At 41.6% G+C, this 14888-nt stretch overlaps 1 protein-coding gene across 1 annotated transcript in view; it reads left to right on the forward strand.

Annotated features, from left to right (window-relative positions):
- The first annotated feature begins 1444 nt into the window (after nt 1–1444).
- Nucleotides 1445–14888, forward strand: part of USP3 (ubiquitin specific peptidase 3) — a 104962-nt gene continuing 91518 nt past the window's right edge. The window contains exon 1 of the mRNA XM_046007763.1: nt 1445–1810. Coding sequence (XP_045863719.1) covers nt 1720–1810 — 91 coding nt within the window. The 5' untranslated portion in view covers nt 1445–1719. The remainder of the gene's footprint in view (nt 1811–14888) is intronic.

The following is a 14888-nucleotide window of genomic DNA, read 5'->3' on the forward strand; positions in this document are numbered from 1 at the left end:
AAAAGCAATCAAATAAAACTTGGAAAGCGACAGAGAGCTTTAATTTCAAAATATTACCAGGGGAAAGGGTGGGCAGAGATGCCCCAGGTGACTGAACATCAAGCCGCAGAGGAGCGTGTGGAAGAAAGCCAGGGGTGGCAGAGAGAGTGTGGGGAGGAGAGGGGGAGTCAGAGGCTTGAGAAGTGCGTCCCTGGGCTCCTCCGTGACTGCGCTGCGGGAAGTTGCCCTGCTCTAACCACTACCCGGTCCGGTTAATCATTTCCTGACCTTCCTTCCCCCTTTCGCCCTGCCCGCAGGATTGCCACATCAGCCTCCCCCTTCCCCTTGCTCGCCTCCTGGTCCTCCAGCTCCTTCGCCGGGTTTTACAAGAAGCCCCAACTTTGAGGCAATATTGGTAATAGCCCCTGAAGTCCTCAAGGCGGTTCCCCAGCGAGATGGAAGGCTAGCTGGGGCGGGGTGGGGGGCGGTTATGCCTCCCCAAGCGGCCCCTTAAGGGTTGCACTGTCCCCTTTTCCAAAAAAGAGGTCAAAGAGCCGGGGATCCAGTCCCCGCACGGATTAACCAATTACAAACTCAGTTTCCCTCAGGCCAAAAAGAGTAGGGCAACAGCAGCTGGCAGTGTGGTGCAAGGTTTAAATGAGATATTGTGTGCAAAGTGGTTGGCTAGAAGACAATAGTGGGTGTTTTAACACATGTTGAATCCCTTCCCTTTTTATTACCTGGTAATTCCGACGGCGCGCTCAGCAAACCTCCGCTCAGAAATATCTCACTTGAACCTCTACTGGTGAGTGAGGTCTGAAAAGTCCAACCATGTGCTCCACGTAACGCAGATGGTGAGTCATAGTGAAAAGATTTGATCCCAGATTCGTGGGCACCCCCGAGGGCCCACCCACGTAGTACCCAGGTGGCTGGCTGAAGGCCACGTGTTCTGGACCTGTAAGTGGGTCAGTATCGCACCTGTCGCAAGGAGCCTAACACTAAATCGGGACTGCTCTCGGACCGAGACAGCCCGCTGGGCCACCGGGAGCCGGTAACTTAACCTCTCTGAGCTTATGTTTTCATGTGTAAAATGGGACCTTTAGTAGCCTGTTTGCCCGAGTGGTTTTATTTCCTTTTTCACACTTTTATGAGTGGCTAGATTTTCTACCAGTGTCGTCAGACCACCACACCATACGCAGGATCAGTTTTCTCTGAGAGCACTCCTTCCACCCCGGTAAATGCAGCGGACCTGGCCCGCGTGCCGGGGCTGGGCGCCCCACCCTTACCGGGGGGGGTGGTGGAGGGAGAAGCCGCTGTCGCCCGGTGCGGCGGAGTTGGGGTGTCATTCCGGAACGCAGCCTGAATCTCTGGGCCACCAGCCCGCAGGCTCCCGGACCCCACCCGGCGGGAGTGGGCGGGGGCGGGGCCTGCCTGGGGGCGGGGCCTGCCTGGGGGCGGGGCCGGCCCGGCCTGGGAAGACGGAAGCCCTCCGCCTGGGGGTGGCGGTAGAACCCGGATCCCAGAATTTCACGTTCTTCGGAGCGGGGCTTCTGGAGACGGCGGGTGGGAAAACCCGGCGCCCGGAAGCCTTTGCTTTCTTTGACGCAAGGGCTCGGGACGCAGCCGCCGTCGGCCGAGCGCCCAGCGAGGAGCGACCCCAGACGGAGTCTTCGGAGCCCCTCCGCCCACACGTCTCCAGGTCTCGGAGCCACGGTCTTCCTCACCGCCCTACTCGTGGCCATGGAGTGTCCGCACCTCAGCTCCAGCGTCTGCATCGCTCCGGACTCAGCCAAGTTCCCCAACGGCTCCCCGTCGTCCTGGTGTTGCAGCGGTGAGTGCGGCCCCGGGGCGGCCCTGCCGCGCACCCGAGGCCCCGGCCTCGCCGGGCCTGCCGTCTAGGGGCAGCGGGCGGGCGGCGCGCGGACCCGGGAAGGGGTGAGGGCGAGCCGGGCCGGGCGGCTGGGGAGGGGTACGCGGTGAGGCGGGCTCGGGCGGGCGCGGCGGGTGGAGCGGCGGCGACTCCTTTGTTTCCCGCGGCCCGACGGCCCGGCCGGCTGAACAGAGGCCCGAGAGGGGCGGGAGCCAGCGGGGGCCACGAGCGCGTGGGGGCAGCGGCGGGCGGGGATCCTGGCAGGCAGCTGGCCCCCCCGCCCCGCCCTGCTGGGGGGCTGTGCTCGGCCCTAGTGCGGGGCTATGGGGGCGGGTGTCCGGCCCCTACGATGCGGCCGCACGTGTGGCGGGGCCCGGCTTGCGTCCCTCCTCGGACTGAGGAGAAAAGCGCCGCTCTCCTGGCGCAGCTTTGTCTGGGCTGCGGGACGCGCTGGGCCCCTTCGCCGCTTCCTTGGCCCCGCTTCCTTTCGTTTCCCTTCGCTTCCCGGCAGGCTCGGGCAACTCGATCCACGCCAGGTGGGAGCCCTCAGCCCCGAGAGGCGCTCGGAATTCGGAACTCAGGAGGCGGAGGTCGGAGTCTTTCATCAGCCTGGGAGGGTGAAGTTTGAAAACAGGCTGCAGGCTAAAAAGCTCAGGAGGCTGAGCCAGCAGCTGGTTTGGAGGGACGGCTCGAGTTGCCGTTCAGATGTTTTGGGTTGTCTGAAATTGGGTTAGGATTCCCAGGTTCATGTGCTGTAGAACAGTTATTAGGTTTATGTAATGCTTTTGCGTTACTTCAGCATCTTAACTCCTTTGGCTGGGCTCTTTGGAAGCCCCAGTGCCCTCTTATTGTCTGCTCTAGCGACTTAGGATCGCACCAGCCACACTGCTTTGATTACTTCCTGGTAGGGCCCTGGTGCCGCCGCTAGAGTCTTTGTTTATTAGCTTTGAGATGATCAATGGTAGCTTGAGGTGTAGTGTAAAATTTGAATTGTGCATTTCAAAAACCTTAAGTTTATTTGAAGAAATAAAGGAAAAGAGCAATGGTACGATTTAGGTGTGTGACATTTTTCGTTGCGGTTTGGAGCTGAGAAGGTAGTTTGGAGAATGCCTCTTAACACTTTTGACAGGTTACTTCTTAAATGGTGATTATGTCCTTGGAGAGAAACATCGGCAGCGCCACAAAGAAACAAGTATTCTACGGTTAGGAATAGAAATAACTGCAGTTTTTTTGGAGCTCTCAAAGGTTTGATGCTTTGCTTGGCTTTGTAAAGTCAGATTATCTTTTTCTGCGTGAAGCCTTTAAAGATTAACTGGTTAATTGGTTTTACAGTGCAGTATTGCAGTTTTTTTTTTTTTATGAGGGTGCAGAAACCTGTGTAAGTTTCCTCTCACCTAAGAATTTATCTTCCACAGTGAACGTTGAGTATGGAAAAACAAATACGGTGTATCAAATTGCTTTTCAAATTGATTGGGGGTGCCTTAGCTATAATTGTAGCTATAGCTATGGTGCTAAAACTGTAACTTTTAATTTTTTTCCCCAAGAGATTTAAAAAAAACAAATGACCGAAGTAAACACTAGGAAGAGCATATCTCACGAGGAATGATGCTCTTGCTCATCTATATACTTCAGGGATACTAAGGAGACAGCGCACTACTGGCTTTAGGTAAACTCACATCAGATTTAAAGATGGCCTCACTGGGCACAAGCATCTAAAAAAGGAAGAGAGTTTATGCAAGTGGCAGATATCCTGTTGTGAGTCAGTCTTGCCTTTGTCAGTCAGGGAGTCCACTTGACTGTGGAAAAGAGTGCAGAAAACTGAGTATCTTTTGAGGAACTTAAAGTAAAATGGAACATAACTAAGAGACTTTTGCTGATATCAACAGCAAACTGGTATTTCTAGCGGTAAGGATGGGGTCATTTCTCTCCCAGGAGAAGGATGGCGTCTTTGCATCTTACAACAAAGTTTTTTTTCTGACATTAGTATACAAGGGTGGTTAGTCATGTGGTTGGATTTGTAGAACCAATAAAGCTCGTTTAACAACTTTATGTGGCTTTTTTTCTTCTGTCCAAATTTTGTGAATTGAATCCATTTCATGTGGGCTCCCATTTTAACCTGTTGGCGTCCATTCTTGATATAATCTTGTATTGTATTGAGCTTGATCTTTTTCTTGCCTGCCTGTTTCAGTGATTAAATGATTAGTAAATTTTTGAGCTCTTAACTAATTCATCATCTTGGAGTAATATGTATTCTAGCATTTATTCCCTAACACTCTTGAATTTCTTTACTTTTTCCCTTTCCTTTTCTTTTTTCTTTCTTTCCTTTTCTTTTTTTTTTTTTTTTTTTTTTTTTTAGTGGACCAAAAGGGTAGCCAGTGTGTTAAATAATGCTGTGACCGGGTATTGAGTCTGATTACGTTCTTATTAAGGAGGGAAGAAAAAAAATCCCTGTTTTGGCAGTAGGACAATAAAAGTAATGCCCTTGCCTTGTTTTCTTTGGGAGCCTGCAATTACACCACGGTGAAACAGCCTTAAGGCAAACAAGCAAATTGCAAAAGGCCAACATCCTAGGCTCTCCTAGCTAGCAATACATCCTTGGACAAGTAGTTCTTTTTCTTTTGAGCATCAGTTTCTTATGTCATCTGTAAAAAAAAGAGTAATACTTCACATTTACTTCACAGGTTGCTGCTAAAATGAACAAAGTAGTTTTTTTGTGAAGATGTTGGGCAACTCTTGTAACACTATGGAAGTAATAGGTGGCATTATAGGCCAGAACATTTTTATAAATAGGACTCCTCATACTTAAATATCTAAAGGCCCTTAAATAGGGCCTAGGACAGACTGGCTTTATGCCAAATTATGCTTGCAAGGAGATATATTACTCAACAAGATTAGGGGGTATAAGAAGTAATTATACTTCAGCATTGACTTGAGCTTCTTATCTATGGAAGGCACTTTGTGTTAGGTTATGTAATTGTGTATTGCAGTGCTTCTCAAGCTTTTTGTTCTCAGGACCCCTTTATACCTAAAACTTACTGAGAACTCAACCTTTGTATGGCTTGTTTCTATTGATATTTGCTGTACTAGAATTAAAACAAAAATTTTAAAGGTATTTTATTAAATCATTTACAAATAACAGTAATTAATCTGTTACCTGTTAATAGAGATAGTGGTTTATAGAAAATAACTATACTTTTCAAAACAAAAATTTTATGAGGAGAGTGGCATTATTTTACATTTCTGCAACTCTGTTGTTTACCTTAATAGGAAACAACTGCATTTTCATATCTTCTGCATTCAGTCTCTTGAGGTATCATACATCATGTAGACTCTGGAAAACTCCACTGCACCCTTGTGAGAGAATGAGGGTAAACAATATAAGTAACATCTTAATATTATTCATGAAAATGTTTGACTACACATACCGCCCCCCAAAGGGTTTTGGAAACTCTTAGGGGTCCAGGCCCACACTTTGAGAATCTACTAACTTATATCTGTAGTAGCAGTGAAGAATAACTGCTCTAATTAAAATAGCTTTAAAAAATAGAGAAATCCTAAAGGCTAGCAACATGTGTCTTTGCAGAGACTTACAGAGTTTTTAAAATACATTAGCTGGGAACAGATCTAGTTCTGTTGGGGTCATCATCCCATCCTCTCAAAAAAGTTACAGTCTAGGGGCGCCTGGGGGGCTCAGTGGGTTAAAACCTCTGCCTTCAGCTCAGGTCATGATCCTAGGGTCCTGGGCTCTCTGCTGGGCTCGCTGCTCAGCAGAGAGCCTGCTTCTACCCTCTCTCTCTGCCTGCCTCTCTGCCTACTTGTGATCCCTGTCTGTCAAATAAATAAATAAAATCTTAAAAAACGATTTTTAAAAAAGTTACAGTCTAATCTAGTTGGTGAGAGACAGGAAGCTAACAGGTTAGTAGATAAATCCATGTTGTGGTTTAAGGTAAATGTTGAAAATAGCAGTTTCCTAATAAGGTAAAAACTGATTTATGTCTAATCTTTGCTAAAGGCATTCTCATTTTAAGTGAAAATTTTTAACTAAAAACTGGGACATTCTCTTAAGATTTTTCTATGTGCACATACCAGATGTTATTTTCAGAAGCTGGAGACTTGGGCATTTCTTATTTTTGTGGGTAGAAGGACTGAACCAGTGGTAAAATACAGGGAAAAGAACACAAATTGTTTAAAATGATGCCCTAAACACAACTGTTTTAATAACAGAAAGCCAAAGAAAGCATTTGGACCTCAGGGGTTTGTGTGAAATAAAATAGCCGATTAAACTGGAGATATTTTAATAGCATGGGCATGAGAATTTTCCCTGATTAATTCTTCGAAGAGCTGAGAATGCCTCTTTAATTTTCCAGTAAGCGGTTGCCCTCACATTATTCTACCCAGGGAAAGTAAATATAAAAGAAGTAAATGTTCTGCAGTTTGGGGTGGATATTAGAGATAATTCTGCCTTTTTTTTTTTTTTTTTTTGGCGCTCCATTTAGTAAGCTGAGGGGCTATTGATCCTTGCCAATGGTAATAAATGTATAATTTGTAGTAAAGCTTGTAATAAAGGTGAGAAATTACCTTGATCCAGTGGTAGGTTATTTTGTGTCATATTTCTCTCACAACCCTCCATCTAAAAAAGACTCTTGATCAGTAGATTACGTTTTCTAAATAGGATCAGTCATTTGTTCATCCTTAGGTCACATGCATTTACTGCTTTTTGGTAGCACTATTTGAGGTATTTATTAGGTGCTTAGCATGTAACAAGACACTCAGAAAATATTTGCTTAATGAATGAAGGAACTTTTCTTCCATTTAGATCATGGCTGGAATGGCCTTAAACTTCCATGATGAAAATAAACACAAAGTGAACTTTCCCGTAGAATGCTTTCACCAGTCCTTTCTCCCAGTATTTTCCTCGGTAACATAAACTTTGACTGGATTATGAGCAAGTGGCTTTCTGCAATGTTACCACAATGAAATTGAATTCTTTTGACATTCTTTGTTTTTAGATGGGCAGGTGAACATTTTAGTGTATATGTGGGTGGGACAGTTAAAAATCAATGGACAGGTGATACTTTATCACATTAATTCTGGAGGTTAACATTTGAATTTTATATATACTTTTCTGAAGAACTTAAACTTCATTGGCAATAATTGTAAGCTTAGGTCAAATGTAATTGTTTTTCTAGTTTTTCTGGCAGTGCTGCCCCTTCCCCCAAGAACCTTAAACCAGCCTCAGCAAAGTCTCTAAATAATTGGTGGTAGATACGAAAGATCTAGAGTCTAGAATGTGCTCCATGTGTTTGTTTGAAGAGGCTGTAGTCTAGGCATTGAGCCTAACATTTTGCTGTTGTGAAGTTTTGACACATCGATCAGAAGTTATTTTCTAAATGGCATTCTTAGTAGTATACAAAGAATATCCTTCATGTCCAAAGCAGAAGTAAGGATGGAGTTGAGGGGAGTATGTGAACTCTTTGTTTAAGTTTCCCATTAGTCATTTATTTTCTTTTTTTTTTTTAAAGATTTTATTTATTTATTTGACAGAGAGAGAGATCACAAGTAGGCAGAGAGGCAGGCAGAGAGAGAGGAGGAAGCAGGCTCCCCGCGGAGCAGAGAGCCCGATGAGGGGCTCGATCCCGATCCCAGGACCCTGAGATCATGACCTGAGCCGAAGGCAGCGGCTTAATCCACTGAGCCACCCAGGCGCCCCTAGTCATTTATTTTCAAAATAATTCCTTCTCATCATTATTTGCTTTTATAGGATTAACCTTAGGCTTTTATAACATCCCACTTTTCCCCCAATTTATGCAGTTTCCTTCTTTACTGGAATTTAATAGATTCATTTTTGGATTGTTGAAACTAGATTTAGAAATATGTTTTATAGTATTTGTAGCTCAATAAGCAGAATAGTGAGTAATTTAGCTTGTAGCTCAGTGAGTAATTTAAATTCCTGTTTTAAAATTTCATTGAGTACCTCTTCCATCAGGGAGTAATTTACATGTACATTTTCCCCTAACTTTCTTTTATCTTTCTTTTGGAGCTTTTCTCTGTTTCTTGAGCTATTTTATATATTTTTCCTTCTTTGAAAAAAAGTTTTATTTCCCTTTGATTAGGCTGCAGTTTCCCACCAACCTACCAATGGGTTTTGTGTTCAACCTAGGCCTTGGAATAGAGTTGGGTAGGTAGTTTATCAGTGCTTGAAGTGGAGAATGTATACAGCTTAATGTATTTTAGTGTTTCATGTTTATTCATAGCTCCTTTAGACATTAGAGCAACTGCATTCTGGGTGTTTTAATAGAGCTTTCCTGGACAGATGGCTTAGAAGGCCAAACTTAGATTCTCAGCAGGGGCTAGTACTTTTTGGAGGGTATATTTGTCATGAAGCTTACCTTGATTGACAGTTTAGTTTATTATTGACATTAATATCAGTAACAGCTTCTTCATCTTACCTACAATTTTTTTTGTGCCAGGACCTCTCAAGATGCTCTGTGATTCATAAGTCTGATTTGAGAATGTAGATAAGGGTAGGTATCTTTTAGATCGAAAGGAAATTTACCTAAAACTTGTTCATTGCCATTGTATCCTGAAATCTTTTGGGGTTTCAAATGATCTTTGGCTTGAAAACTTGTATATAGAGATCATCTTTTAACCGCTCTGAGTCTGCAGATTTTAGTATCTATAGTAATTCCAGATGTTTCCTCATCTATTAGTTTTACTGAGTAGGAGGAGAATGGAGAACAACATAAAGTAACTTCAAAGAAGTTTGCTAGCGTTTAATCCTGACTAATTTAATTAACTGCCCATCCTTGTAGTTTTTCTTGTTTTATGGATTGTGAAACTGAGACAAAGATTAAGAGAGTTGCTTAAGATGCTTGGGGGTATTAGAGATAGCCCAAAGCTTAGACTCAAATACCATTCAAACCATACTTTTAGCTTGCCTTTTAAAAAGCAGGGTCTTTATTTTGTCATCCAGTAACTTAGTGCTTAATAATTTAAAGGATTTAAAGTGTTTGGAAACATGTTTAAAATAATTCCTTTGAAGATTTTGACATGAAATACGTTTTAAATTCCACAATTTGAAAATAATTTTAAAATCCTGTATTTGATTAGTAGTTCCTCTCCCTGTTTATTGATTAAAGTACAGGCAAGTTGGAACAAGATTGGTAATATGGTTGGAAGAAAACTGCTGTTTTTGAATTTCTTAACTTCATTACAGTTTACAGATCTAATTTTTCTTGTTGGCTGAAATTCATATTACTTTAGTTCAGATATAATAAACGAGCTTTCTCAATGTAGCTATGGATAAAATGTGGTTAGCTTTTGGTTGTTTTTTAAATGTGCTTCTGTTCTTGACGTTGCCCCTTCTCATTTTTTTTATTTTGTTTCTAGGAGAGGGGATTCTTCTTGGAGGTAGTTTTCTTGTGGGATGGGGAAGGGAGGGAATTCTCGAGATAGGGAATTTTTCTTTGGCTTCTGGTAGCTCAGAGGTTATTTGAATCTTTGCTTTTAGGCCAATGTACTTTGTTGATTCCATTTAGTTATATTCTAAGATTTTCCAGTTGTATTTCTTGTAAAAGTTAATTATAGTCTTTAGAGTACAAAGTTTAAAACAGATTTCCCTCTCTTAAGTACTGACAAGTATGTATGTGTGCTGGTTATAGATGCATAAAATGCAGATGAGCTTAGGCAATTTCACATTTTGAAAACTATTCTTTTTTTTTTTTTTTAAGATTTTATTTATTTTTTCGACAGACAGAGATCACAAGTAGGCAGAGAAGCAGGCCGAGAGAGAGGAGGAAGCAGGCTCCCTGCGGAGCAGAGAGCCGGATGTGGGGCTGGATCCCAGGACCCTGGGATCATGACCTGAGCTGAAGGCAGAGGCTTAACCCACTGAGCCACCAGGTGCCCCTGAAAACTATTCTTGAAATTAAACTTGAACATTAAAAAATAAAGTTTATAGTTATCTTAATGTTTGTGTGAACTGAGTGCTAGGTGAGAATTGAGAGTTTATTTTTAAAGATTTATTTATTTATTTATTTTGGAAGACTGCACGCAATCAAGCTTGGAGGGGGAGGGACAGAGGAGGAGGGTCTTAATCAGACTTTGTGTTGCACTGAGCGGGGAGCCCCACTTAGGGCTCCATCATAAGACCCTGAGATCAGGACCTGAGTGGAAACCAAGAGTGGGCACTCAACTGATAGCCACCCAGGTGCTCTTGAGAGTTTATTTTTATGATGAATAGCTCATGTGTTTGAAAAGATATAATCTCCTGGATTTTACCTGAAGACTTTGTGTTCTGCTTTAGGATTAAATAGCTCTGTCAGTGGGCTGTTTTCCATTTTGAGTAGGCATTCAGTCCTGATATTTTTTCTTTGTTGTAGTTAGGTTTAAGGTAGCTCTATAGAAATCTGCTTGCCTGTTTATCCTTGACCCACCTTGAAGACTCTTAATGTTATAATAGACGGTATTATACTATCTCATCACCAGGAAGAGCCAGCTGGTGATTAACTATCATATTTAATTTAACTGACTGTAAGATGCTGCACTTACTGTTTTAGCTTCTTTAAATTTTTTTCCTTACTGACCATGCTCAGATTTTCTTTTTTAAATAGTACATTATTATCCGTTCCTTTGTTTTGAACATTTGTTGCACAATATTAAGATGGTAATATTTTAAGCAAAATTTTTGAAGCTCACACTGCTATTTCAAGGAAACAGTTTTTGCCGTAGAGTGTTTCCCTGGGAATATTGATAGATAACATGTTAGAGAAATGCCTTCATATAATACTTTCTTCTTGAAAAGAACTATTTAAAACTTGGAGTCTCTGGGACTAGTACTTAGGTTATTGATTGAAGATTTTTAATTTTAGTTGCACACAATAGAATGTCTTTTGATTTAATCAAGATTAACTCTAGATTCCACCTGAATTATTTTGAATGTTAATTGTGAGATGCATTAACATTGGACAAATTGCTCTGTACCAGCTAAGGACTCAAGCTTCACCTTGTATGTGTGTGGTAGCTCCCAGATCTCAACATTCATGACATGAGAATTTAATTCTGAGAGCTTTATGTACTATATCAGTTTCATTTCAGTTATTTTAAATGCTTTGTGTGTAGCCTTTTGAAACCTCATTTAAAAACATTTTTAGGGGGCACCTGGGAGGCTCAGTGGGGTAAAGCCTCTGCCTTTGGCTCAGGTCATAATCTCAGGGTCCTGGGATCAAGCCCCTCATCAGGATCTCTGCTCAGCAGGGAGCCTGCTACACCCCCACTTCCCCACCCCCGCCTGCCTCTCTGCCTACTTGTGATCTCTGTCAAATAAATAAATAAAATCTTTGAAAAAAAATAACACTTTTAGGCTTTTATGTTTTTATTTTCTTTGAACAATTAATAGATATTTTGGGGGGAATGTGGGTCAGATTTTAAACTTGTGTCTACTGATTGTAAAAAAAAATTCAGGCTCTTGGTTTTTGTTAAAAATTACAACAGCCGTAGGAGTTTTCAGGTTCCTCTTTTCTGTAATATTCGTTATCTAGCCTGTTAAGCAGAGATAAGTATGTGCCCAATTTATATTTTTTCTTTCCATTTCTTCATAAATAGTCACGTTGACTTCAGGTCAATAAAGAGTTTCCTAGCACACCAGTAAATACAAGTGTGGTATTCTCCACCCGAATGGCTTTGTGCTTTCCTTTATTATATTATCACACAAAAAAAGGACAGTCATACAATGCAGTCATTAAACCTACTGTTCTCTGAGTAAAGTCTTTGCTAATGAGGGGTTCCTAAATCTTTTATTTATTTATTTATGGGTGGGAATGCATCATTTATATATATATGAATCTTATATTGCATATACTTGCTATTGTTTTGAAATAATAGTTGTGTGGTATTTACATTTATGACCTGATTATTTCTTTTCAAGATGCTGCTACTGTTTAACAACCATGGATTTGTTTACTCAGGCTGTTGGCAAAAGTACGGAATAGTGTCAGATCTTGCTATATTAAATAAATGGAAATATTGGATGTTAGAATTATTCTTAAGTAATCCATGGCTTTTGTTTTCATTTTGCATAATCTGCTTTGTAGGGGAAGTTATTTTCGAAGCAATATAAACTCTTGGTGATTTTTCTATAGTTACTTGTGTTTGGTCTTCCAGAGGCAGAGTGGCCCATTTGACTCTGATTTGGTAATCTGCCTTGGCTTTAGTAGTTTTAAGCCTCCTCCTCACTACCCTTTCCCCTCATTTGGAGTTAGAGGCACAGTTCCAGTATTTAGTTGAAGGCTGGTAGAGTAGATATAGCATAATAACTTCATTAGGTTTTTCACCAAAGTAGGTCTGAAGAAGTCAGATTTGTGATTACTGTTTTGGGGATTATGTAGTTTCACATACATTGTTTCCATATGTTGTTTTCATTTCATGTTGAAAAGTGATTTCAGAAATTTCAGAATAGAATAAAATGCTTGAGCCAATGAGGAGACCAGCCTTATGGATCAGAATTTGCCTCTATGTGGGAAGTCAGCAGGACCAGATGCTCTCTCTTTTCTAGCTCTGTAGGTAACTGGATCTGTTAATATATAGATGACACATTTTGGCCAGTTTCGAAATTACATTCTGTAGTAAAGGACACATACCATTAGCCCTGCAAATTCTGCTTATAATACACAGGGAATTCAGTTGGTGCCTAACATACCTCAAATGATAAACTGCTATTGTAATTTTTATGCCAAGTGAGAGATTTAAAAAAAAACTTTTTAAAAGATTTTATTTATTTGTCAGAGAGAAAGATAGTGTGTGTGTGGGGAGGGGGGTGGCAGGCAGAGGGAGAAGCAGGCTCCCTGCTGAGTGAGGACCCTGATGCAGGAATCAGTCTCAGGGCCCTGGAATCATGACCTGAGCCAAGGCGGATGCTTAACCAACTGAGCCACCCAGGCGTCCCTGAAAAATTTTAATTCCAATATGGTTAACATATAGTTTTATACTAGTTTCAGATACACAGTACAGTGATTCAGCACTTCCATGTATCACCCAGTGCCATGTAATAGATTTTAGACATATTTTTTTTAAGATGAAGAAAATGGTGTGGGCAATTGCATGAATTGATAGGATTTTATCATTTTAAAGATTAATTCATGGGGTGCCTGGGTAGCTCAGTGGGGTTAAGTGTCTGACTTGGGTTCAAGTCATAATCCCAGGGTCCTCGGAGTGGGCCCTGCATCAGGCTCCCTGCTCAGCTGGAAGCCTGCTTCTCCCTCTGCCTACCTCCTCAACCCCCACTTGTGCACTCTCTCTCTCTCTGAAATAAATAAATAAAAATCTTTAAAAAAAAGATTAATTGACGTTTTCAAAAAGTAATACATAGACACAGTTAAGTGGTTATATCAGAAGGTTTATTTTTTGATTTTTTTTAAAGATCATGACGTAAGCTGAAGGCAGGTACTTAACTGACTGAGCCACCCAGGTGTACCAGTATCAAAAGGTTTAAAACACAGCAGCGATTTCACACCCCTTCACCTTCAGTCGTACTGTCCACAGACAACCACGCTAAGGTGTATTTAGTTTTCTCTCTCATGCAGGTAAATACCTGTATACTTTTTTTAAAGGTTTAATTTAATGTATTTGAGAGTGAGCGAGAGAAAGCAAGAGAGAGAGGTTTTTTTTTTTTTTTAAAGATGTTATTTATTTGTCAGAGAGAGGGAGAGAGAGCGAGCAAGCTCAGGCAGATAGAGTGGCAGGCAGAGGGAGAAGTAGGCTCCCTTCTGAGCAAGGAGCCTGATGTGGGACTCCATCCCGGGCGACTGGGATCATGACCTGAGCGGAAGGCAGCCGCTTAACCAACCGAGCCACCCAGGCGTCCCAAGAAAGAGAGCATTAGTGGGAGGGTGGGGCAGAGGGAGAGGGAGAAGCAGACTGCTTGTAGAGCAGGGAGCCCAGTTCAGGGTTCCCTCCCAGGACCCTGAGATCATGACCTGAGCCAAAGGTAGATGCTTGACTGACTGAGCCACCCAAGCACCCCAATACCTGTAAACTTCTAAGTAATACACTCTTATTTCTTTAAAAGTTATCACTTTTAGGCTTTATTCCTTCACATCTTCCTGTGGTAAATGAGGACATTAATGTGTTTTACCATCCTCCCTTCTGCTCCCTTTTCCTTTTCTCAGTATAACTTGATTACAGGTTTTGGTTAACATGGAGATTACTTTTTCTTGAATTTTATTTTTTCTTGAGTTAATAATTGCCTTTTTATTTTTAATTTTTTTAAGATCTTATTTTTGAGTAATCTCTGCATTCAGTGTGGAGCTCAAACTCACAACCCTAGATATTCAGAGTCGCATGCTTTACTAACTGAGCCAGTCAGGTGCCCATATAATTGCCTTTTTAAAAAAGTTTACCTTCTACATATTTGCTCCTAAATATACTTATAAATCTGTTGTATGTCTATGAATATTATTTTTCAAGCACTTAAGTGTATAGATAATCTCTTAGTGCTATTTTCCCCCCCCAACACCTCCTTTCCAGACTCCTTTTCCTCCAATTTGAACTAATTGTTCTCTAGGCCTATGGGATAGTTTTTATCCTCTGATTCCCTTGCTGTTCTCTTGTAATAGCTCTCTCATTTCCTGGATCTCATGTCTTTCTCTTTGTTGATTTATTAGCCTGTTTTGCTGTAGTATATCATCCCACTCCCTTCTAATAGGAAGCAGATTTTTGACCCCATGCAAGTCTGACACTTTTATTTTAATTTTGTATTTGATTGCTTGACAACTATAGAATATTAGACAAGATTTTTCTCTTAGAGATATGAAAGTGTTGTTCCTTTGTTTTTAGGCTTCCAGTATTGCTGTTGAGAAACCTGATGCCATTCTGATTACTGTGCCTTCATATATTATATATCCTTTTATTCTTTCTCTTGGAAGCTTTTAGGATATTCTTATCCTTAGTTTTCTAAATCTCAAAGTGATGTGTGTTGGCATGTGTAGTTTTTCTTCTATTGTGATGGGTACTCAAGGGGCCTTTCAGTCTCTATGTTTGATAG

The sequence above is a fragment of the Meles meles genome, chromosome 6 (assembly GCF_922984935.1).
Source record: "Meles meles chromosome 6, mMelMel3.1 paternal haplotype, whole genome shotgun sequence".
NCBI classification, from domain to species: domain Eukaryota; kingdom Metazoa; phylum Chordata; class Mammalia; order Carnivora; family Mustelidae; genus Meles; species Meles meles.